The sequence below is a fragment of the Nyctibius grandis genome, chromosome 15 (assembly GCF_013368605.1).
Source record: "Nyctibius grandis isolate bNycGra1 chromosome 15, bNycGra1.pri, whole genome shotgun sequence".
Taxonomy (NCBI): Eukaryota; Metazoa; Chordata; class Aves; order Nyctibiiformes; family Nyctibiidae; genus Nyctibius; species Nyctibius grandis.
The window spans coordinates 12,521,255-12,546,425 of NC_090672.1; the positions used below are offsets into that span (position 1 = coordinate 12,521,255).

Consider the following 25,171-nt stretch of genomic DNA (forward strand, 5'->3'; position numbering starts at 1 on the left):
GCGCTCCGCCGCACGACACGAGTTCGTCCGGTCTCAGCTCCGCGGGCGCCGGGAAGGGCGGGGGGGTCCCGGGGCACCCTGGGCTCGGGGCGGGGGGGAAGAAGGACCCCGGCCGGGCTCCTCCCGCCCCCGTTACACCCACCGGCCCCTGCAGCCCCGCACCCCCTCCTGCCCCACTGCACCCCCCCCCCAACACCCCCTCGCGTGCGGGTACCCCCCCCCCATGCACCCCCCCAATCCCCCTCCTCCTGCAGGGAAAGGGTTAACGGCGCCGGGTGGTGGGAACAAAAGGGCTCCCCGCCAGCCAATGGGCGCCGGGCTCGGCAGCCCGACAGCCTCTGGTTGGCTGCGGTGCAGCCAATGGCGTGCGAGCTCTGCCTGTCCGTCTGTCCCCACGTGGGGCGGGAGCAGCTTCCCCCTGCCTGCACCCCCTGCCTGCATCCCCCCCTGCCTGCACCTCCCCTGTCTGCCCCCCCCCCCGACTGCACCCCCCTGCCTGCACCCCCCTGCCTGCATCCCCTACCTGCATCCCCTGCCTGCATACCCCCTGCCTGCACCCCCCTGCCTGCATCCCCCCGCCTGCATCCCCCTGCCTGCATCCCCCCTGCCTGCACCCCCTGCCTGCACCCCTCTGCCTGCACCCCCTGCCTGCACCCCCTGCCTGCATCCCCTGCCTGCACCCCCCTGCCTGCACCCCCTGCCTGACCCCCCCTGCCTGCACCCCCTGCCTGCACCCCCTGCCTGCATCCCCCCCTGCCTGCACCCCCTGCCTGCATCCCCTGCCTGCACCTCCCCTGCCTGCATCCCCCCCCTGCCTGCACCCCCTGCCTGCACCCCCCGCCTGCACCCCCTGCCTGCACCCCCTGCCTGCACCTCCCCTGCACCCCCTGCCTGCATCCCCCCCCCGCCTGCATCCCCTGCCTGCATCCCCCTGCCTGCATCCCCCCTGCCTGCATCCCCCCCACCTGCACCTCCTACCTGCACCCCCCCCCGCCTTCACCCCCCTGCCTACATCCCCTGCCTGCATCCCCCAGCCCTGCCCACTCCCCCCACCCCATCCTTCCTCTGTGTCCTGGCACACCACACCAGCCCCAGGTGCCACCAGGCCGGGGTGGGTGCCCGGGCGTTCCACCATCACCCCATTGCCCCGCAGCCCCAGTCCCCCCGCACACCCCCCAGGGGGGCCGGGGCGGGTGCCCACAACGGGGTGGGGAGGGGGCGCAGGGTCCGGCCGCGCCAGGAGGGAAACTGAGGCAGCGCAGGGAGCAGAGCCGGCGCGGGAACGGTTCATATATTTATTCATAAGCCAAGTTATCAATAAAAAAGTTCCATACTAAAAGGCCTTTACATAGAGTTTGCTGTTCATAAAACCTTTGTGTTTTTTTTTTTAATCCTTTTTTCCTTTTTTTTCCTTTTTTTTTTTTAATTGTGTTTTTTGTTTTGTTTTTTTTTGTCTCGCTTCGTGTTTTTTAGTGTTTACACTGGAAAAGCCCCCGCCGCCGCGCGGCCTGTACACATTTACAGGGCTCGGCGGGACGGGCCAGCGTCCGCCGCCACCGCGGCCACCCCGCTATTGCACTGGGACCCCCGGGGCCGGGGTGGGGTGGGGGGCACAGAGACCCCCCCCCACCGCCCCCCCCCCCCGCACCCGAGCTGTGCCGGGGCCGAGCCCCCGCCCTGCCGCCGCGTCCCCCCTATATACAGAGCTCCCCGCTGCCCTCGCCCCAGCCACGCTGGGGGACACAGTGCACTGACACGGAAACGCAACCCCCCCTCCCCGCCCCACCCCAGTATTATTAATTTTTTTTTTTGCCTTTTTTTTTGTTGTTGTTTGTGTTTTTTTTCTTTTTTTTGTTGCTTTGTCTCATTTTCCATAAAACTTCCCGGAAGAAATACAATATTTACACGCAAAATAAATAGAACAACACACCTGATTTCTGCTTTACCTGCTGGCAAACAGTCAGAGGTACTAGGGAAAGTATGGCTTGTAGGGGACCCCCCCCCGTGCCCCCCCCCACCCCCGGGCTTTGCACAGCCCCTGGGCAGGGGGTGGGCACACGGGGGGGGTCAGCAGAGGATGGGGACCCCGTCGGCGGTGACCAGGCGGCCCGTGGTGGGGTCGTAGGTGCCGGCCAGGTAATAGAGGTCCTGGCGGTCCTGGTACTTCTTGCTGCGGGTGATCTGCTCGTAGTGCTCCCGTCCCACCACCTGGCACTTGTGCGAGATGGTTTGCACGTCGTTCTCGTCCTCGTGGCACGACTGGTACAGCGCGTTCTGCGGGGGGGGGGACACACGACATGGCATCACCGGCCACCCCGCTGCTCGCCAGCCTGCCACCACCCCAGCCCCCTCCTCACCTTGCCGTCGCTCTGCCGCTTGCCCAGCTTGGTCTCCTCGGGGTGGTAGAACCACTTGACCTTGACCACCATGTTGCTGCCCCAGGACTCCCACATGCTCTCGATGCGCCCGATGTAGGGCAGGTTGGGGCGCCCGGCCGAGAGGAACACGGCGCAGTCCCCGATGCGCAGCGTCTCCTTGCCCCGCACGATGGCCTTGTAGAACAGCTTCCGCGCTTTGCCCTTCATGCCCCGCCGCTGCGGGGGGGGACTTGGGGGTCAGGGATGGACCCCCGGCCCCACACCTGCCCCTCCAGACCCCCAGCACCCAGGGAAAGCAGCACCGAGCCGGGGGATCCCCCCACAGCACCCCGCAGGCGCCCTGCGCCGTGCACCCAGGTGCTGTGCCCCCTGTGTCCAGGCACCCTGCAACGCACCGTACCCCACAAACCCCTGGCACCCTGCCCTGCACCCAGGCACCCTGCCCCAGGTACCCACGCATCTGCATCCATGCACCCTGCTTCATCCCACTGTGCACCCACGCACCCTGGACCCCCCCAGACGACCTGTGGTGTGCCCGCACACCCTGTCCCGTACACCCGCACCCACGCACCCTGCCCTCTATCCCCCCATGCACCTCGCTGTGTACCTGAGCACCCCACACCATACACCTGCACCCATTCCCATGCCCCATGCACCTTGTCCCATGCACCCAGGCACCCATACGCCTGCACCCTGTCACCTATGCACCTGCAGACAAGCACCCATACACCCTACCATGCACCGTGCCACGCACCCATACCGCTGTACCCATGCACCCAGTCACGCACCCATACACCTACACCCAGACACACACCCATACACCTACACCCATGCACTCCTGCCATGCACCCACGCACCTCCACCCCTGCCCCATGGGGGCACCCACCCCGCTGGGTGCCCGCGGCGGGCGCCGGCCGTACCTGCGTGGGGTTCCCCGACCACCTCCAGAGCTGGCGCGCCGGCAGGAAGGCGGAGATCTTTGGCCGGTTTTCCACCGAGGGCAGGCGCTGCCTCCGGGAGAACTCTTTGGCTTTGGAGAAGCTGAGGGCCTCCTTGCGCTTGAGCTTGGCCTTGGGGCCGGCGGCGGCCGCCTTGGTGAGGAAGCAGCGCTGGGGCGCGCCGCCCTTGGAGCGCAGGGCCTCGGGCTGCGCCAGCAGCGCCGGCACCGGGTGCGAGAGGCAGGTCTGGAGCAGCAGCGTGGAGTCCTCGTCCTCGGAGCTGTAGGAAGAGTCCTCGTTGTCGGAGGAGCAGAGGCTGGAGGTGGAGACGGAGCCAGAGCTGGAGGAGGTGGAAGAACCCGAGGAAGAGGAGGAAACCGAGAGGCGGGTCATGAAGCGCGAGGGCACGTCGGCGCCCAGCCCGCCCGCCTCCTCGTCCTCGTCCATGTCCGAGTAGGAGCTGTGGCAGTCGCTGTCGCAGTTCAGGGCGAACTCGCTCTGCCCCGAGTACTTGCGCAGCGCCAGCCCCACGGGCAGCTGGTGCACGGCCGCCCGCCCCTTCCTGTCCTTGCCGGCCAGCGCGGCGTGGCCGTAGCCGTGGCTGCCCAGGGGCCGCTCCAGCTTCGCCCCGAAGTCCTTCTCGGCCAGCAGCAGGGCTTTGCAGTTCTTGTTCTTGGGGGACGTCACCCCTTCGTGGTCCAGCTTCACCAGGTACTCGCCGCCCGCCCTCCGCCGCCCGCTCCTGCCCATCTCCGCCTCCAGCCGCTCGGCTTTGCGGGCACGCAGCAGCTTCTGGGCAGCCGGCAGCACCAGCCCGGCCCCGGCGCCGAAGGACGCGTAGGAGCTGGCGATGCGGCTGAAGGAGTCGGCGCCGAAGGCGTTGCCGAAGACGGGGGCGGCGAGGTGGTGGTGGTGGTGGTGGTGCACGGGGAAGACGGCCTCCTTGGCGCGCAGCTTCTTGGCGCTGCCGTTCACCTGGAAGAGGTTCTGCAGCACGGCCGTGCCCTTGCCGGCCGCCTTCCTCTTGCCCTGCGCCACCGCCGACCAGCTCAGCAGCGGGCCCCCGCGCCGCCCCACGAAGGGCTCGCCCAGCACCGGCGCTTTGGCACCCGACAGCACCTCCGCAGCTTTGCCTGCGGGGAGATGGGCATCAGGAGGGGCAGGAGGGAGGGCAGGGATGCGCCGGGACTGCTCCCGTCCCTGCACGTCCTTCGCTGCCGCCTCAGCGCCATTCCCCCATCACCGCATCACCCTGAGCCACCCCCATCCTCCATCCCCATCCCTGCGCCCTGCCCTACCCCGCTCCCAGCCCCCTGCACCTCATCCTTTCCTCCATCCCTGCCTGCATCCCTGCCTATCCTCCCCTGCCTGCCCCCACCATCCTTCCCTGCACCCCTGCCTGCTCCCCAGCATCCTTCCTTGCACCCCTGCCTGCATCCCTGCCTATCCCCCCTGTCTGTCCCCCAGCATCCTTCCCTGCATCCCTGCCTGCATCCCTGCCTGCATCCCTGCCCATCCTCCCCTGCCTGCCCCCCAGCATCCTTCCCTCCATCCCTGCCTGCATCCCTGCCCATCCTCCCCTGCCTGCCCCCCAGCATCCTTCCCTCCATCCCTGCCTGCATCCCTGCTTATCCCCCCCACCTACCCCCCAGCACCCTTCCCCACACCCCGCCACCCCTCACACCGGTGCTCCCTTGGGCCCCCCACCCCGAGGTGGTCCATGGGTGCCAGCCCCCCCCCCTTCCCCGTACCGCTTTTCTCCTTGCCGGCCGCCTTCTTGCCCGCGCTCCTGGGGGGCTGGGGGCCATCGCGGTGGTCCGGGCAGAGGCCGGGGGGCAGCTCGCCGGGCGGGGGCACGTTGCCGCACGACCGCTTCGTCCGCCGGCAGGAGCTGGAGACCAGCAGCGCGGGGGACGGCTCGGTGCCTGCGGGCAGAGGAGGGGGTCAGGGCCGGCCCCGCTGCCCCCCTGCCCGCAGCCCCCGGCCCCCCCCCGCCCCACTCACACTGGATCTTGAAGTCGGGGGGCAGCAGGCGGATGTTGGACACGGCGATGTGCCCCATGTCCCCGTCATCGAACTCCACCATCACCGCCTCGGGGTCCTCCTCCTCCTCGTCGCTGGAGGAGCCTGCAGCACGGGGAGGGCTGTGGGGCTGGGGCAGGGGTCCCTGACACCCTCCCCCCACATCCCACTGGCTGCCCCCACCCGCTCCTCACCTCGCACCACGTTCCCCGGGTAGAGGCACCGGGATTTCTGGCTCCAGTAAGCGCAGACGCGGGTGCCCGGGGGGAGGCTGCGGCGCGACTGGGGCCGGACGTCGAGGACCTGCGAGGGAGCGGCGTGCTGGGCTCTGCGGGATGGGGGGGGGTGTTGGGGACCCCCCCCCCCGACCCCCCGCCCTGCTCACCGCCTCCTGCAGCAGCTGCTCCTGCGAGTAGATGCGCTGCCGGTTGCCCCGCTCCCCCTCGATGATGATGCTGTAGCTGGGGAGGGGGCACGGAGAGGGGCTCAGCGCCCGCCCTGGCACCCCCCCACCCACCACAGGGACCCCACCCCGGCCCCCCCACCCGCCGTGGGGTCCCCACGCCGGCCCCACTCACATGTCGGGGGGCTGGACAGTGCGGACGCTGCCGGCGTAGAGCAGGCTGTCCTCCTTGGGGATGAGGATGTGCAGCCCGTCCCGCAGATCCTCCTTCTGGATGGCGCAGGTGTGGGGCAGGGGGGAGCGGCGGCCCCCCCCCCCCGCGCCCCCCCCGGCCTCCTCCTCCTCCTCTGAGAAGCTGCTGTTGTCGTCGAAGTCGAAGTCGTCCTCCACGGCGAAGCTCTCCAGGAGCTTGCTGACCGCCCGGCCCTTGCACTGCGGGGAGGGAGCGTGGGGGGCTCGGGGGGGGCACAGCGGGGTGTGCTGGGGTGGGGGGGGTCAGGGGGTCCGGCCCCCGCCTCTCACCTGCTTGGTGGCCACTTTGCTCTTCACCTTGGCCAGCTTCTTGCCCTTGCTCAGGATGGTCTTGGCACTCCGGGGGGAGAGGGCCAGCGAGAGGGCCCCGTTCTTCCGCTGTGGGAGGGGGTCAGAGCCGGCCGGCGGCCCCCCCACAGCCACCCCAGCCCTCTGGGGGCCACCCGCACCCCCCAACCACCCCCGCCCTGCACCCCACGGGCCCAGGGGTGCTCCCACCCACCCCAGCACTCCCAGCATTGATGCCCCACAATGCCACCAGCACCCCCAGCCTGGGCAAAACCTGCACCCCATGGTCCCACCAGTGCCCCCCAGCACCCTCGGCACCTGCACCCCTCCCTCTGCACCCCATGGTCCCACCAGTGTCCACCAGTACCCCCAGCACCTGCCCCCCTCCCTCTGCACCCCAAGATCCCACCAGTGCCCACCAGCACCCCCAGAACCTGCACCCCATGGTCCCACCAGTGCCCCCCACCCTCTGCACCCCACGGTCCCATCGAAGCCCCCCAGCACCCCCAGCCTGTGCAAACCCCGTGCCCCACGGTCCCACGGGTGCCCCCCACCCTCCACGCTCACCCTCAGGGCCGACTGCAGCACCTTGCTCTTGCGCGTCGCCTTCTTGAGCCTCTCGCTGGCCAGACGAGCCCCCTCGTCCCGCGCCCCGAAGTGCCGGGGGTCGGTGCCGGCGAAGAGGCTGCCGGCGGGGCCCGGGGCGCTGGGGCCGCCAGGGGCTGGCGGCCGGAGGCTCTCCTTGGCCTTGGCCTTCAGCTTCTTCTTGCCACCCTCCTCGCACCCGCCCGCCTTCCGCCGCGCCGGCACCTTCTCCAGTTTGCCGGTCCCCGGCTTCACCGGCCGCCGCTTGATCTTCACCTCGCCCTCGGGGCTGCCGAGGCGGCAGGGCCCTGCCCGGGGACAGGACGTGGCTCAGGGCACCCTGTGGGTGCACCCGGGGGGTCCCCATCCCCCGTGTCCCCCCGTGACCCCGTTACCTAGCAGCCCCTGCCTTTCCTTCTTCTTCTTCGCCTTCTCGTTGGCCTCCATCTTCACCACGGAGGACGGCGAGGGGCCGAGCACGGCCACCGGCACCGAGGGCAGCAGGGACAAGCCCGGCTCGTCGTCACCGTCCTCGCTGTCCGTGTCCCCATCGGGGTCGTCTGCAAGAGGAGGGGGCAGCGATGAGGGACCCCCTGCAGCCCCCCCATACCCAGGGAGATGCTGCACGGGGTGGGCTGGGGCTGCTCCCAGCCCCACGGGACCCCCTGGAACAAGCCCCCATGCCCAGCCTGTAGCCACATGCATCCCCCTGCCCTGGCACCCCCAGCCCGGTGCCAGCCTTGCCTTTGAAGCCGACGGGCTGGCGGGGGTCAGGGTCCTGCGGCTGGTACTTGGTGGCCTTGGAGCTCTTGGGCCGGGACAGCTTCTTCTGGATGCGCCCGCCGGGGTTGGGGTCTTTCCGGCGGAAGGGGCTCACGCCGGCGGGCAGCCCTTTGCTCTTCGCCTTCTGCTTCAGCTGCGACACCTTGTGAGCCACCGTGCAGGCCAGCGTGCCCGGCGAGCCGCCCTTCTTGCACCGCACCGGCTCCTGCGGGGCACAGGCAGGCTCGGGAGGGGGTCCCCAGCCCCCGGCCCCGGGCGGGCGCTCGCCGGCGGCGGGTCCGGACTCACCGGGGAGCCCGAGAGGCTGCCGAAGGCCGCCCCGGCCAGCTTGCTCCTCTTCTTCTTGGGCTGGGGGTCCCCCCGCAGCTCGGCACACAGCAGGGACAGGCTGGTCTTCACCGCCCTGGCGGGGAGCACGGCGTGGGCACGGTGCCTGCCGGACCCCCTGGCATGGACCCTGCACCCCCCCGGGATGGATCCTGCACCCCCCCGGGATAGATCCTGCACCCCCCTGGGATGGATCCTGCACCCCCTTGGGATGGATCCTGCACCCTGGCTGTATCCTGCACCCCCCTGGGATGGATCCTGCACCCCCCGGGGATGGATCCTGCACCCTGTCTGCATCCTGCACCCCCCCGGGATGGATCCTGCACCTTGGCATAGACCCTGCATCCTCCAGATCAATCCTGCAGCCCCAGCTGCATCCTGAACCCCCCCTATCAATCCTGCACCCCCTGCATCAATCCTGTACCCCCCCAGTTTGATCCTGCACCCCCCAGTCACATCCTTAAACCCCTGGATCGATCCTGCACCCCCCAAATCAAACCTGAACCCCCTGGATCAATCCTGCACCCCCCCAGCCTCATCCTGCACCCCCTGGATCGATCCTGCACCCCCCCCCAGCCACCACCACCCACCAGCCCCCCCTCTCCTGCCCCCCCGCCCTGTAACCTTCACTCTCTCACTAATGTTTTGTGACATAAAACCTAGAGATTAATTTTTTTTTCCCCTTCCCTTCCCTCCGTCTTAATCGAAGGAGCCATTTAGGGCAGATTTAACTGTTATTAGGGGCCGGGGGGGCCGGGGGGGCCGCGCGTACACGCGCTCCGAGCGTGCTTGGACTCGCTCGGAGGATTTATGCAAATGGGCCTGTCGGGAGAGGCAATTTGTAGCGGAGAAGGACAATTATCCAGGGCCCGGGAGCGGGGGAACGGCTGCGCCGGGCGGCTAATGGGTAATAATAAAGCGCCGGCAGCGATGAGCGCCGCTGCGGCGTGACCGATGGCTCGACACGGCGCGGAGAAAGAGGCTTTTATGCAACGCTGCGCCGGTGACGGGGAGGGGGGACACGGTGCTGCCACCCAGCCAAGCCCCCACCGGCACCGCGGGAGCGAGCGGCCGGACCCCCCGGTGATGGGGGGGATGCGGCGGGGGTCCCAGAGCACCGGGATGGCCAGACCCCCCCCTGGGATGGTGGCCCGTCCCCGGGGACACGCGGCGCCGGTCACTCACTTGACCTTGCGGCTCTCGGCCCTGCCCAGCGTGCTGGAGTGCTTGCGCTTCCTCGGCCGCCCCGGCCCGCGCCGCGCCGGGCTCCGCGAGCTCTCGTCGCGCCTGCAGCCGTGGCAAGACCAGGGGCACCCTGAGCCGCGCGGCCGCCGGGCTGAGGACGGCCCCAAACTCATCGCACCGATGACTGACACTGCCGTCCCGCTCGGCGCAGGGCGCTCCCTCCCTGGCCTCCCCCCGTGTCCCCCCCGCCAGCCTTGGGAGCCGACGGGGACGTACTCGTGGTCGTGCCGCCTCTGCAGCTTCACCAGCTCCCGCTGCTTCTCCTTGTAGCGGCGCTGGAGCTCGGCCAGCCGCATCCGCACCTCCACCTCCTGCGTGTTGAGCTGCTCGATGGCCGCCTTCAGGGGACAAACCTGGGGGGGGACGGGGGACAGAGGGGTGGGCAGCTGGTGGCACCGGCAGCCTCAGCCCCAGGGGCTGAGACCGGGCACAACTCATCCCACCTCCTGCCGCGAGGAGACACTCACGGCCTTGGCTTTGGGCGTCCAGGTGTACTTGCGGCGGGGGACGCGGGCGCGGGGCGGCGGGGAGGCGGGCAGGGGGCTGAGCGCAGGGGGGCTGCCCTCCCGGCTGGCCGCCTCCACCAGCGCCCAGGCGGCCGCCACCGTGGCCAGGTTCTGCAGGTTGAAGGCCAGCACGTCCTCATCCTCCCCTGCCGGGACGGGACGGGAGGTCAACGGGGACGGCGTGACCGGGACCCCCACGCTGCCCCACGCGTGCTCTTGTGCACGCCACGGTGGCACCGGGGGTGTGCGGGGTGAGGAGGGGGGTCTGTGGGGCAGGGGGTGCCATGGGGCACAGGGCCGTGCCGTGGGGTGCCCCAGGGTGGCTGTGGGGTCAGGCAGGGGGACGGTGTGCAGGGTGGGGCTGGGGGGGGGCCGGGTTGGGTGCGTGGCAGCGGCCAGCGATGAACTCATCGGCGAGCGGAGCCAAGGCCGGGGCTGGGAGGGCCGCGGTGACGTGGTGTGGGGCCCCACGGCCACCCCCTGCCCCACGGCCCCACGGCACGCACGGCCACGGGCAGCCCCGAGCACACGGGGCCCCGCCGCCACCCGCCCGCCGCAGCGTTGGGGACGTGCCAGGCCGGCCGTGGCCTCCCCGCCGCCGCCTCCCCGCCGGGGCCCCCGGGATTCCCTGGGGAAGCCGAGCCGGGAGGGAATCCCGGCGCCTGCCTGGAGCCAGCGCTGGAGCCGAGCCCCGGAGACAGCCCCGGGCTGCGAGCAGGGCCTGGCCGCCGGGCACCGTGCGGCACACCGAACCGCCACCGTACCGCACCGTACCGCACCGGGGGGCAGAGGGCACGGCTGGGTGGGGGGCACCGAGACGACTGGGCACCCGGGGTCAGGGGGTGTCGGGGGGCAGTGGGATGGTGCCGGGGGTCAGGGGGTGCTGGGGGTCAGGGGGTGCCGGGGGGCACCAGGGCCAACTCACCTCCCAGGGCCAGGTCGCAGCGGCGCCGGCGCAGCTCCAGGTCGGCGAGCTCGCTGAGCAGGGCGATGCCAGGGATCCCTGAGGTGTGGGGGGCGGGCGAGGGGGGCTCCGGGGGGGTGTCCCCGGGCGAGCCCAGCGCCGGCAGCTCCCCCAGGTCGATGCCGGCGGCGATGAGGGCGTCCAGCCCGCCCGGGCAGTCCTGGCGCCCGCCGGAGCTGTCGCCATCCTCCTCGTCGCAGCTGTCCTCCGGCTCCGAGCCGTCGCTGTCACCCTCCTCCTCCTCCTCCTCCTCGCCCACGGCGGGGGGCAGCGGGGACGCCCCCCTCACGGGCACCGGGCGCTGCTGCTCCATCGGGGGCTGCTCCGGCGCACCCTGAGCCGCCTCCCGGCGCACCCCGAAGGGCACCGGCGCCCGCTCCTCGGCAGCCCCCGCGGCCGGGGCTGCTCCCCGCTCCCCACACAGGGGTCCCGGGGCGAGGAGGAGGTGGTGGCGGTGCAGGAGCGCCCCGGGACCCTCGGCCATGGCCCCCTCGGCCGGCGGCTCCCGCGGCAGCTCGGCGGCGGGGCCGAAGGTGCGGGACTGCTCGGGCTCGGCGGGCGGGGAGCCGCTGTGCATAGTGTCGGGGTCGGCCGGCTCGGCCGAGTGCGCCTCGGAGAAGCCCATGGCGGCGGCGGGGTAGCTGTAGCCGGGGGGGAGGTCTGCGGGGAAGGGGGTGATGCTCAGCGGGGACCCCCCTGGCATCCGCCACCCTCCTCCTCCTCCTCGCCGCCCCGGCCCTACCTGGCTCCAGGGACTTGGGGTAGTCGCGTGGCGGCTGCCCCTCGCCCCGCTTGTCCTCGCCGTCGCCGCCTTTGCTCTGGACGGGCAGGGGGCTGGCGGCCGGCGAGCGGGGGGCCACGGCGGAGCTGGCGGCGGGGCAGACGGGTAAAGTGCAGGGGGCCGTGGGGAGGGCCACGGGGCACTTGGCTGGGTGCCGCAGGGCCGGCGAGTGGCAGCAAGGGGACAGCTTGGGGGGCCCAGGGGCCGCTGAGGACAGGCCCTTGGCCGGGGGGTTTAAGGCAACTGCTTTGTGGGAGGGTTTGAGGGGCTTCTCGGGACCCCCGTCCTCCAGCTCCAGGGGCTGCTCCTCCGGCTTCCGCTGTGGGGGACACCCAGATCGGCACACGCTAGCCCCATTGCCCGGCCCGGCACCCTACAGCCCTGCCCCACAGCCCTGCCCAGCCCCATGGCCCAGCCCCTGCCCCACTGCCTGCCCCGCATCCCCCAGCCCTGTCCCACATCCCACACAGCAGCGTCCCACACCCCCAGCCCCACATCCCACACCCCAGCCCCACATCCAGCCCCTCCTCTCACATCCCAGCCCCACATCCCACACCCCAGCCCCACATCCAGCCCCTCCTCTCACACCCCAGCCCCTCATCTCACACCCCAGCCCCACATCCCCACCCTATACCCCCACCTCAGTCCAGCCCTGCACCCTCAAGCCAGCCCCACATCCCAGCCCCCCGTGCCCGCCTCGCCCCCAGCCCCACGGGCACCTGGCCGTGCGCCTGGCGCTGGATCTCGAGGGCCTGGGCCGCCCGGTGCTGCTGCTGCTGCTGGTGCTGGTGCTGGAGGGCGTAGAGCTCCTGCTGCCGCAGGAACTGGGAGCGCGAGTACACGGGCAGCTGCCCCGTGTGCTGCAGGTGGGCGCCGGGACCCCGGCCCGGGTACATCGGGGGCCACAGCGACGCCTGGTCCATCACGTCGGCTGCTGGTGGTGGGAGGGGGGGATCAGCCAGGGACCCACCTTGGGGTCACCTCGCAGACCCCAGCAGTGCCCCCCCCAACCCCTGCACCACCAGCAGCACCCGTAGGAGCCCATCTCCCACCCCTGCACTCCTAAAACACCCACAGGGACCCCCATCTCCCACCCTCGCATCTCCAGCAGCTTCAGGGACCCCCATCTCCCTCCCTGCACCCACAAAAGTATCCACAGGGACCCCATCTCCCACCCTCACATCTCCAGCAGCTTCAGGGACCCCCATCTCCCTCCCTGCACCCACAAAAGTACCCACAGGGACCCCATTTCCCACCCTGCGTCCCCCAAGCACCTTTAGGGACCCCACCACGCTCCCTGCACCCCCAACCCCACAGCAGCACCCACAGGGCCCCCCAACTCCCACTCTACACCCCCAAAAGCACCCCATCTCCCCCCCCACCAGCACCCCCAGGACCTCCCCCAGCACGAAGCGGGGTGCCCGTGGCCATGCCCAGCCTCACCCAGCGCGTGGGGGGTGCCGTGGGCGGGGGGCTCGGTGGGCAGGATGACGAGCTGGGCTGGGGGCTCCTGGGAGAGGGGGAACACGGGCTGCATGGTGCTGGGCATGGAGGCGGGGAAGGCGGGCGGCAGGTTCTGGTGCAGCGCGGGGTGGCTGATGCCTGCGGGGCCGGGGGGGGGCTGTGAGCACCGGGGTTGGGGTGGGGGGACGGCGCCCAGCCAGCCCCGCAGCCCCCCCCCATTTGCCAGGGCACTGACCGTAGGAGTGTCCCCCCATCCAGATGGAGGGGCTGCGGGTGCGGGGCAGCCAGTGCGTGTGTGCCGGGTGGGCGTGGGCAGCGGGGTCCCCCCCGAGCTGCCCCGCCGGCAGCGACGAGCCCCCCGCGAGCATCAGGTGGGGGGTCAGCTCCCCGGGACACCCCCCCCGACGGGTGCATCCGGGCGAACTCCACCAGGTCCTTGTTGTCCCTGCGGGAAGAGGGGTGACACAGGGGACAGCCCCAGCGGGCAGGGACCCCCCACCCCAGTCCTCCCAACACGGCACTTACTGGAGAAGCAGCTCCCGTCCCGGCAGCCCCAGGCGCTCCTCGCAGAGCCGGCCCCGCTCCTCCTCTGCCTCCAGGTCGATGAGGTGCATGGGCCGCGTCGTGCCCGCTGTGCCAGGGACAGGACGGCGGCATCAGCACGGCACCGCCGGACCCCCGCCGCCACCCCCCTCCCCGGGCCCTACCTTTGATGCCAGCGGCCGCCCGGCTCTGCCGCCCCGAGCCGCCGCCGCCGCCGTAGGGGGGCTCGGGTCGCCCCAGCGTGTCCTTCTGCCGCGCCACGGCCACGGCGATGCCGACGGGCGGCTGCCGCACCTCGCCCTCGCCGGCCGCCAGCCCCTCGTGCTCCCGGCCGCGGGCGCAGTCCGGCCGCTCCAGCTCCGGCTGCTGCCCCTTGCCCGGGGTTGGGGGGGGGAATTTGGCGTCCTGGTGGGCGCAGCTGCCCTTGGTGCCCGCCAGCCCCACGAAGGGGGGGCCCTTCTGCCCCCCCAGCAGCGCCTGGTTGCTGTATTTCAGCAGGTTCTTCATGGCCGACACCTCGTCCGGGGCGGCCGGCACCTCCTGGGCCAGCACCGGCCCCTGAGCCATCATTGCAGCCTGCTGCAGGCTCGTGCCGAAGGGGTCCAGGTACGGCCCCTTCCTCTCCTCCGCCGCGGCCAGGGGGGGCCCCTGGCCCTGCACGCCCCAGGGGGGCAGGTGGGGCCCGCCGTAGCCCAGGGCGCTCAGCTCCAGGGGCTTGCGCTTGCCCTCGGCGCCGGCCGCCTCCGCCTCGGGGTGCTGCTGGTGCCGGATCCGTGCCACCTTCTGGGGCGCCGGCGCGGGGTGGGGGTCCTTGGGGGGGCCCTTCTCTAAAGTGCAGCAGGAGGGGCCGACCCGGACGCCCAGCGGGTCAGGGCGGGCGGCGCGGGAGCAGTCGGGTGCCGGCGGCACCTCGAAGTAGCCCTTCTCCAGAGCGCCCTTGGGTGCCGGGCCCCGGCCGGCGAAGGGGGGGCCCTCGGCCGCCGTCCCCCCACCCAGGTACTCCAGCCCCTTCAGCCGGGTGCCGCCGGGACCCCCCCACTCGAGGCGCCGCTCCGCCGGGCCCTCCGCGCTCAGCGGGTGGTGGAAGGGGCCGCCGTAAGGGGCCGGGGGCTCGGCCCCCGCCTCGGCGTGCCGCTCCTTGCCCTCGGCCTCCGCTGGCACCTGGAAGGACCGGCTCTTGTCCGTCAGGTGCCCCACCGAGGGCACCAGCGTGGCCCCGCTCAGCTTCAGCTCGCGGCCGGCCGGCTCCGGCAGCGGGCACAGCACCTCGGGGCCGGCGTGCAGCTGCAGGCAGGGGAAGGAGCCGGCGGCGGGGCCGAGCGCGGCCGGCCCGGCGGGCACTGCGTAGGACACGGCGTGGTGCAGCATCTGCCGCCGCTCCACGCACTCGCCGTAGGGCTGGGGCGCCTCGGGGGCACCCGGCTCGCCCCCCCGGCACGGCTCCTTGGCGCGGGCGGCGCGGGGCAGGGCGCTGCCGGCGCAGCTGGGCAGCACGGCGCGGCCGGCGTCGCCCTCCAGCCCCTTGGCACCCAGCAGGCAGGACGCGAGGTGCTTGGGGCGCCCGTCGCCGGCCCCCCGCGCCGGCAGCCCCTCCTTGCAGTGCCCCTCGGGCAGCACCGGCAGCACCGCCTTGTGCCGCTCCTTGGGGTCCTCCTCGGGCGGCCGCTCCTTGGCGTCCCCCTTGCCCACCTTCTCCTTGCCCGCCAGGAAGCGGTCGTAGTCCTTGGGGGTCTTGGGCAGGGGGCCGGCGTCCCGCTCCCGGCTGCAGGAGCCGGCGGGGGGCCCGGGGGCGGCGCGGGCGATGCCGGGGAAGCCGTGGCCGGCAGGGAGCAGGGCGGGCTGGGCGGGCAGGTTGCGCAGGTAGAAGTTATCTGGAGGGGAGGGCGACGGGTGAGCCCCCCACGGACCCCCCGCCGGGCACCCGCGGCCGTGCCAGCGCTGGCTCCCCGCTAACGAGGGGAGGAGCGCGGGGGAAGGCACGGCTTAATTAGCTCCGTTTCCCACCCAAACAATGTTCCCTATTAAGCGCCCGCCACAATATTGTGAAAAGCGAGAGCGGCAGCTGGGCCCGGTGCCCACCACCCCTCTGCTCCCCGGGGACCCAGCGCCTGCCCCGACACCAGGCACGGGGACAGGCACCGAGCCCCCCACCCGTGCCTGCCTGGGGACACGTGCCCCTGCGGGGGGACACCCGCCAGCCCCGGAGGCTGCGGTGGCACCGCGGCGCCGCGCCGGGACCCCGGTACCTGCCTTTCTGGCTCTCGTAGAAGCGGTGCTGGCCGTAGAGGACGTTGCTGTTGCCGTGGTGGTCCAGGTGGCTCATGGGCAGGAAGGTGGAGGCTAGGCTCCCGGAGAAGCGGGGGTACCCCGGGGCTGGGGGCACGGCAGTCAGGGGGGGCCGTGCCATGACACGCACCGGCCACACGCCGCTCCGGCTGGGAACCCGGGACCCCCCCCGGACCCCCCCGGAGCTGCCGCTGGGCTGAGACCCCACAGACTCGTGACAGCGGTGGCACATCTCGGTGGCTCCCCACGGCCATCGCCGGCTCTTTAGCCGCTGTCCGTCAGTTGCCGGAGCCGCGTGCGCTGCCCGGCCCCCCCCCCGCGCCCCCCCGGCACGCCGGGAGCCAACTGGCAGCCGGTCAAACTACCAGCTGGGCCGGCTGCCAGGGCCCCGCGCCAATACCACCTCCCCGCTCCTTAACTCTGTCGGCCCTCGCTGCGGCCGCCCAGGTGGGGACGCGGACGCCGGCGTGCCGCGGGGCAGCGGGGAGCCCCCCCACTCCCACCTCACCGGGGGGGTCTGTTTAACCGGGGCTGCGTGCGCTGCCCACGGGGGTCCCCACCGCAGGAGGGGAGCGCAGCCCCTCGCTCCTCAGCGGTGACACGAGCTGGCCTGGCCTCAGCCTGGCCCCTGACACAGGGAGGGGGTCCGCAGCCTGGCACGAGCTGCCCCAGGCCACCCTGAGCCCCCCATTGCAGGGGGTTGAGCCTGGTCCCCGCGGATGCCCAGGGGGCACGCTGCTGGCTGTGGCCCCCCACGCTGTGTGCCAACTGTGAGCTTGTGCCATGACCACCGAACCCCGTCTGTGTGGGCATTGGCTGGACGTCACCCACCGGCACCGGGCAGAGCCCCAGCCACCTCCCAGCCACCCCACAGGGCCACCCTGCCCTCCCGCCCCGCCTGCTGCCCCCCCATCGCTGCCCCGACGCCCGCTCACCTTCGTGGGAGTGCGAGAACCAGATCTGGGAGGTGCCGGAGTGGGGACCGCGGAAAGCCGGCTCCGGGGGGGAGGCGGTGGGGCCGGCGGGGTGGCTGGGTGCCCCCGAGCCCAGGCCGCTGCTCAGGAAGCCCCCCATGAAGGAGGAGGCGGGCGCGCTGCCCATCAGGCTGCTGCCGGCTGCGGGGTGAGAGGAGAGAGTCAGGGGGGGCTGCCCACACCCCCCACCCCGTGCCCACCACGCGAGGGGCACCGCTGCCCTGCCCTGACCCGTGTGCGCGCCCTGGGCACGCATATGCCGGCACATGGGAGGCTTGGCACACGCGTGTGGCACCCCACGCTGCTGCTCTGCCCCTGGCTCTGGCACCGGCTGCCCCCCGTGCTGGGATGAGCACCGGAGCCCGGGCTGTGCCGTGCTGTGCCAGGGCGAGCCGGGCCATCCTGCCCCCAGCACAGGCAGCTGGAGCCCTGCCGGTGCCCGGGAGGTGGTGGCAGGGAGGTTGGGGACACAGGGACAGTTGCCTGTGACCGGGGCAGCAGGTCCCTGGGGCCGGGACGCCGCAGCGGGGGGGGCAGAGCTGCATGTGTGTGCACATACGTGTGTGCACGCGTGTGCAGGGAGGGGACGGCGCACAGGGAGGGCATGGGCAGCGCAAGGGGGGCAGCCCCCCCCCGACCTCAGCGGCCATCCCCACAGCCCAGGGGCCCGGGTGGGAGCCAGGGGGAGCACCGTGGCCACCCGTCCCCTCCGCGGCACGGCTCGGCCCCGCGCGGTGCGGAGGAGCCGGGGCTGGCCGGCCGCCCGGCCGGGGCAGGAAGCGACGCCGCGCTCTCTAAGCCGGCCCACGCTCCGCGGCTAATCCCTCCGGGATGCCTCCGGGATGAGTGTCGGGATGTGGTTTCAGGCAGCTCGCTCCTTCCTGCGCCGGGACCCAGCCCGGGCAGGGGCCGCGTGGGCCGGGGGCACGGCCGCACCCAGCCCGCGGCCCTGGGAACCGGCACTGGCCGCTGCCCCCCCCGCGCTGGCACGCACCAGGGGGACGGGTGGGCACGTCCCACCGGTCACGCCAACGCCATCCCGGTACCGCCCCGGTGTGCCCCCCGAGCCGGGTGACCCCGCGGCGGGGCGTGGGGCCGGCAGCGTGCCGGCGGCTGTGCTGGGCAGGAAGCCGAGGGTTCCAGAACGAGCCTTTTCTGGAAGCTGTGAAACAGGCTGTGAAAAAAAAATACCCCCCCCACAGCGGATGGCAGCAGGACCGCGCTGGCACAGAGCGTCCCGGTGGGACTGGGGGGCCGCGGCCGCGCTCCCCGCACCTCCCACCGCTGACTCACGCCCGCTGGCACGGCCGGGTCCCCCGGCACACGCTGGTTCCCACCCGCCTCGCACGCCCCGGCCCTTCACTCGGTCATGGCACGGCTTGGCACGACATGGCACAGCTTGGCACAGCTCGGTGAGAGCAGCCCCCCACTCTGCCCCCTCTGTCCGCCCCCTCCGTCCTCCTCCTGAGACCGGGCACAACTCATGTCACGTGTGAGCCAGCAGTGTCAGAGCAGCCTCGTGCCGCGGCTGGCACAGCGCCGTGGGGCCGGGTGCCAGCACGGGGCAGGTGGGCAGCGGGGTCCCACCCCGGCCCCCCCCCCGCACTGACCCCCGGCAGCGTCATCCCGGGAACTCCCTGGCCGGGCTCCCCGCGGTCAGCACCGTGACTCAGCCCCACCGGCACCGCTCCTGGCTCCGGCACCGGCACAGCCGGCAAGAAAATCCCCCCCGCCGGGCGCCAGCGGGCAGGGAAGGGTGCCCCCAGCCCCGGCCACCGGCCCTGGGTGGATTTTGGGGGGCTCTGAGGGGCTTTGCCCCTCGTGCCCATGCCAGGAACTCTGGCACAGCTACACAGGCACCGCGCTGGCCCCGGCCACCCCACAAGCGTCCCGGCACCGCCCTGGTCATGCCGTACTCTCCCCCCCACACCGAGCCGGTGGGTTTTGGGGCTGGCAGCACCCGGGACCCCCCGAACGGGGCTGGGAGGACGCAGCGGCCGCAGGAAAGGGATAAGTTATTTCGGGGCTCCATTTCGAGGGGCTGCAGGCCCCCCCCTCCTCGAAACGGAGCCCTGGGTGCAGTGACGGTGCCCGGGTCCCCGTGGCGGCGGCGGGGACGTGCGCGGGGTGCCGGGTTGGGTTACACCCTCGGCTATTTCGGGGCTGGAACATTCCTAGCGGGGCCGGGGGCCGCACACGGAGACGCCGGGAGCTGGCAGGGAACCCCCCGGGCCGGGCACCCCGGACCCCCTCACCCCACCACGCGCTTCGCAACCCCCCCAGCAGCCCCTCGAAATATTCAGCAAATAGGAAATTAGCGTCATATAATTTCCTCGGTGTCATAATTTAAGATGAATCCATATTGTTACGGCACTAAATAAACGCCGTAACGCGGCTCCAACGAGCTTGACCGAGCGCCAGCAGCACAATTAAAACGTTATCCGGCGGGTGATCACGCGGCCGCCGCGCCGAGCGCCGCTCGCAAGCTGTCGGCTCCGGCAGAGGGACGGGGAGGCCGGAGCTGCCGAGGGGCTGCCGCACGCCGGCACGGTCACCGGGGCTGCGTGTGCACGGGGCTGGCACGGGGCTTGCACGGGGCTTGCATGGCCGGTGCACCCAGCTTGCACGCTGCTCCGTGCATGCTCCTTGCACACACGACACTCACAACTCGCACACCCAACACATGTGACTTGCACGCCCGATACACACAAGTTACACACCTGACACACGTGACTTGCACGCCTGACACACGACTTGCACGCACGACACACACGACTTACATACCCAACACACGACTTGCATGCCTGATACACACAACTTACCCAACACACGACTTACACACCCGACACACGACTTGCACGCCCGATACACACAACTTATACACTCAACACACAACTTACACACCTGACACGCACGACTCGCACGCCTGACACACACGTGACTTGCAAGCCCAACATACGTGACTTGCTTGCCCGATACACACAACTTACACACCTGACACACATGACTTGCACAACCGACACACACGACTTACACACCCAACACACGTGACTTGCACGCCCGATACACACAACTTACACACCCAACACACGACTTACACACCTGACACATGACTTACACACCTGATACACGTGACTTGCACGCCTGATACACACGACTTACCCAACACACACGACTTGCACGCCTAATACATGTGACTTGCACACCCGACATACGTGACTTGCACACCCAACACGCGGCTCGCAAAGCCCAGAGGCCATTTTGGGAGTAGCCGCGGGCCCGGCCCGGGCTGGGGTGACGCGAAGGAGGGCCCAGGGGGTCCTGGCGTCGCAGCCCCGCACACAGGGACCAAGCACGGGGACCCCCCCGGGATCCCCCCAAAACTTAGGGCCCGCGGTGACCCCGTCTCCCCTGTGACCCCCCCAAAGCGTCGCACCCATGGGGGTCCCCGTGCACCGAGCAGGAGGGAGCTGCCCCCGGGGGGCTGTGAGGACTCATCCCCCCCTTCCCGTCCCCCCCTTCCCTCGGGGGCCAGGGGACGCATGCAGCGGGGTCAGATTCTGCCCCAGGGGGGGCAGGGGGCAGGCAGGGGGGGCAGGCAGGGAGCAGGCAGGGGGGGCAGGCAGGGCTGCGCTGTGCCCATCTGTTTCGTTTTAGGGAGCGGATGAAGAACCCCTCCAGGGATGGGATCACTGGGCCAGTGTTTATTTCCCACCAGGGCGGGGGCCGGGGGGGGCACAGCCAGTGTGAATCCCCGCGGAGTCACCCCCTCGCCAAAGCCGCTGCGTGTATTTTCCGCCGTCGCTCCCCCCTCGGCTGTCACGTATCGCTGCCGGGAGAGGAACCGGCTGCGGGGGGGGGGGGGGACGGGGACATCCCGGGCTGAGGGGTCCCAGAGGGGCACCAAAATGCTCCGTGGAGCCCATCCTTCAGCCCCGAGCCCACTGGGCTTGGCCCACGGAGCGTGGTGGCGGCACTGCCCCCGGCACGGGACCCCCCAGCTCAGGCAGCCCCAGGGTTGCAGGGGTGGGAAGCAGCCCGGGGTGCAGAGACCCCCCGCATCCCCCAGCCTGGGGGCAGCACCGGCGGTGACCGGGGGCCCTGGCACGCAGCGGCGGCTCCGCACAGATCCAGCCCATCGCTAACGGAGAGACGGAGCCGCTCCGGGGTAACCCCCCGGGATCGGGGGGTCTCGGCAGCCCGCTCCTCCCGCCAGCCACGCGCGTGGCCACCCCGGCACAAGCGCGGCTAACGAGGAGCAGACGAGTTAATCCCCAAATCTGTTTTAACTTTGACACCTACTTTTTAAAATGCGGCGCACGCGGTGGCGCAGCCGGGCCGGCACGCCGCGCCGAGGGGGAGCAGGGAGCTGCCGTGGCCGTGCCGGTGCCGTGGCCCCCCAGCCCCTCATCAGACCCCGTCCTCGATGCGGAGAGGCTGCAGCGCTGGCAGCCAGCCCCACGCCACCACCCCGGCCGGGGGCCGCCGTCCCCACCTGCCCCCCCGCCGTCCCCTCCCTGGCCGTGCCGGGGAACCGCGGAGCACCCGGCCTGCAACTTAATCCGGGGAGGGGGACAGCTGCGGGAGCCCAGACGGCCCCAGCGCCGCGCCACCGGCACACACACCGGCACCGCCACAGCCAGCGTCACGCCTGCACCGGGACGCAGACCAGCCCTGGTTTGCAGAGCGGCAGCACCGGGGTCAATCCGGTGCCGACCGGGCTGCACACTGGCACTGCCACGGCACCGGTGCTCCCGGCAGAGCCGGACGCTGGTGCGAGGCCCCACATCGCACCATGATCTCCGCCACGGCGACGAACCGCCCGACACGATCTCCACCCTCCATCGGTCCATAAAAATGCCACAAGGGCAAAAATCGAGGCCCCCGGCGTGAAGCAGGGGCTGGGCCGAGCCTCTGCCACAGCCCCCCACCCCCCTGCCCGCGGGGGGGACCCTCGGCCCTGCTCGGCACAGCCACAGGCCCACAGCCCCCAGCCAGGCCGTGCCCGCGGGGGTCCCCGTCCCCGCCAGCACCGGGCAGGCCCGTGGCTCCCCGCGCTCCGGCCCCCAGCGCCGTCTCCCGCCGTCATTTGCATGGTCCCGGTGCCAAAACCAGGCGCGAACCGAAGCATTTGTTTGCAATAACCGCGCGGCCCTGAATTATGGCTTTAATAAAATCAGGCTCAACAGTTTTTATCTCCCCTTCCCAGGGCGGCCTCCGGCCCCCGGCGCTCGGCAAAGGCTCCTGGGAGGTGTAGTCCGGCCCGTGGCCGGGAGCCATGTGGGGGAGCACGGCCAGAGCCCCCCCCTCCCTAGCTCGGTGCCCCGGGGCTGCCGCGTGCCGCGCTGGCCGTGCCGCTGCCGCCCGGCAAACCGCGGGCTGGCTTTATGTGCTGGGTGGGGTAATTATCAATCATCGGCGTTAATTACCGCTCCGCGCGCTGCCACAGCTCCCGGCCCCGTGGCACGGCCGCACCGTGGGGACGCCGGGGTGCCGGGCCCGGGGACCCCCCTCCTGCCAGCACCGGCACCGCGCTGGGCACTAAATTATCATTTTTATTCGCTCGAGCAACGTTCCCGGAGGCGCGGGAGCCTCCGAGCGCGGCTCGCCGGGAACAGCTCCGGCTGTGCCGGCCCTGCCAAAGCCGGGAATATTTTTAGCTCTTTCTGTTGTTGGGTTTGGCTTCTCCTTTTTTTTTTTTTTTTTTTTTTTCCCTTTTTTTTTTTTTTTTTTTTTAATGGCGAGTTTCTGCCGGGGTATTTTTAGCCGGATCCATGTTATTTTAACAACCTCCGTTGCATTTGGGCTCCCATGTGCCGCCCAGGCCCCGGCGGGTGCGAGGGGTCCGGCTGCCACCGCCGCAGGGACACGGCCACGCCGAGAAGCCAGAGGGAAGCCAGTGTCACCCCAGCACCGGCATCCCCCGGGGATCCCCCACAGGCCACCGCGAGCCAGAGACGGGCCGAGCCCCCGCCCTGGTCCCTCACCCTGAGGACAGGCACCGAGCCCCGACCCGGGCCCCCCACACCCAGGGGGCAGCCCCCCCCAGCCGGGCGGTGGTGCCGGGGGGCCCGGCCGCAGCACCAGGGCCGCCAGCACAAAGCGAAACCGCCCCGGCCGTGGGCCCGATCCGGCGCCGCCTCCCCTGCAACCCCCCAGTGCCCCCCGCTTTCCGCCTCCTTCCAGGATCTGTGGGCCCCCACCACCCCCCCCGCGCCGTCCCGGCCGTGCCCCCCGCCCTAATCCACGCACTAATTGTAATCCCATTAAAGCAGATATAATTTTATTAGTATTCACAGCTCATCAAGGCGGCGACAATAACCGGCGCTGCCGCCGTGCCGCGGCGAGAAAACCGCCTGCGCCGCCGGGAAGCGGGGGGCCCCGGGCAGCGCCGTGCCGAGCCGGCAACGCCGCACACCGGATCCGGCCCCGCTCCCGCTTCGGCTCCGTCCTGAGCTCGGCGGCAGCAGAGACCAGCTCCCCGCTGCCCCTGCGCCCTCCGAGCCCCCCCGTGCCGTGCACCCTGCTTTAGGCACCCTGCACCCCGCTTTAACCCTGCCCGGCTGCCGCCACACACAAAGCTGAGCGGGCAGCGCACGCCGTGGATGCCGGCACAGCGGCCAGATCCAGGAGCCCCGTCCCGGTGCCGGCGCGGTTGGCCGTGCCACGCTCGGCCATGCCGTGCTGGGCCGTGCGCCGCGCTTTTGTCCGTGTCCGGCAGGACGGCAGCTGCAGGGGGGGACGCAGGCGCCGCGCTTTTGTCCGTGTCCGGCAGGACGGCAGCTGCAGGGGGGGACGCAGGCGCCGCAACCCCCTTCTCACCCTGACACTTCGGTGCTTTATACAGAGCCGGGGTTTGCCGGCCTTTCCCCGCTGCCGCACCACGGCATCGCCGCGCCGGCCCCGCACATAACGGCCTCCTTGTTCGCCCAGAAAGCCCTTCCTTGTTCAGGCACCGGGACCTCGCCGGGCCGGCCCGGGGGTCACACTCCTCCCACGCCAGCAGAGCAGGCAGGCGGGGAGATGCCCCCCGTGTGCGTGAGCCCCCCAACACCCACCCCCCAAACCACCGGGCGCGGTGACAGCGGGCGCAGCACAAAGGGGAGGCCGAGCCTCCCGGTGCACCGGGCCCCCCGCGCCCCTCCCGGCCCCCTGCGCGGCGGCGTCCGCCCCGGCCCCTCTGACCTGTGTGCGTGGCCATGGAGATGGGCGCCGGGAAGTACTTGGTGGGCTGGAAGTGTCCGGGGGGCTGCACGGCTCCGTGCGCCGAACCCGCCACGCGCCCCGCACCGTGCCGGTGGCCCAGGCTGCCCCGCTCCGACAGCAGCCGCGGCGGGGGCGCGAAGTCACGGCCGTCCATGCCGGGGGCACCCACCGGCCCGCACGCTGCCCACGGGGGGCACGGCGGGACGCCGACGCGGCTCCTGGGCACGGCCGGCGATGCTCAGCGCCGCGGCAGGCCCGGTTCGGTGGCGGCGTGCCGCGCTCCGCGCCGGGGCTCCCGGCTCATCCTCCGCTCCTGGCGCAAGGGAGAGAAAGGAGAGGGTGAGAGCGCGGCCGGGCCGGGGGGTGACAGCCCCCCACGTCCCCGTGCACGGCCCCCCGCTCCCCGGGTCCCCCGTACACACCGGCACCACCCGCGCCCCGATTTCCCCGTGAACCCCGGAGCGCAGTCCACCCCCCCCCAGTTCTCCCATACCCCCGGTTCGCCGTCCCCAGTTTCCCCAGTGCACGGCCTCCCCCGTTTCCCCGGTGCTCCCGGAGCACGGCCCCGGCCTTCCCACCCGCCCCCGGTTCCCCGGTGCTCGGCCCTTTTCTCCTCCCCGCCGCTCGGGCCCGGGTCCCCCCGCTGCACAGGCCCCTAATTCTCCCGGCTGCTCGGGCTCCGTTTTACCCCGATTCCCTCCCGGTGCACGGACCGTATTTCCCGGTGCTCGGAGCCCGGTTGCCCTCGCTCTCCCCGGGGCACGGGCCCCGTTCCCCGGCGCACGGCGCCCTCCTCGGCCCCGGCCTCTCCGCTGCACCGGCCCCGCTCCCCGGTGCCTCCCCGCCGCACGGCGCCCTCCTCGCCCCGGTTCCCCCGGGCTGCACGGCCCCGGTTCCCGCCGCACGGACCCTCCTCTCCCCGCTTTCCTCCGCCCCGGGTTGCCCGGCCGCCTCTCCCCGGTGTTCGGGGTCCCCCCCTCTCCCCGGTGCACGGCCCCGGTGCCGGTTCCCAGCCCCACGGAGCCCGCCCGGTAACGCCGGGCCCGCCGGGGCATTGTTCTCGGCAGCGCCGGGGCCGGTGGGCCCGATCCGGCGGAGAACCCGCGGCTGCCGGGGCCGGGCCGGGCCCGCTGTGAACAAAGGGGCGCGGAGCAGCGAGCGCGGCCGGGGGCCCCCGGGCTCCCCCCCGGTCCCCGGGGCCGCTGCGGGCGGCGGAGCGAGCGCGG

The 25,171-nt window shown here is 71.7% G+C and overlaps 1 protein-coding gene across 1 annotated transcript; it reads right to left on the reverse strand.

Annotated features, from left to right (window-relative positions):
- Nucleotides 1-1,913: 1,913 nt before the first annotated feature.
- On the reverse strand, nt 1,914-24,195 carry BAHCC1 (BAH domain and coiled-coil containing 1). Its single transcript, XM_068413195.1, is given in 27 exon segments — nt 1,914-2,274; nt 2,358-2,594; nt 3,299-4,449; nt 5,068-5,241; nt 5,321-5,443; nt 5,533-5,641; nt 5,724-5,799; nt 5,917-6,173; nt 6,264-6,371; nt 6,849-7,174; nt 7,262-7,426; nt 7,611-7,854; nt 7,938-8,052; nt 9,162-9,263; nt 9,438-9,574; nt 9,689-9,873; nt 10,653-11,351; nt 11,434-11,791; nt 12,192-12,403; nt 12,916-13,074; nt 13,172-13,337; nt 13,339-13,381; nt 13,462-13,567; nt 13,644-15,350; nt 15,730-15,852; nt 16,701-16,880; nt 23,925-24,195. Coding segments are annotated over 27 exon segments (7,644 nt in total). The 5' UTR covers nt 24,100-24,195; the 3' UTR covers nt 1,914-2,067.
- Between the last annotated feature and the right edge of the window lie 976 nt (nt 24,196-25,171).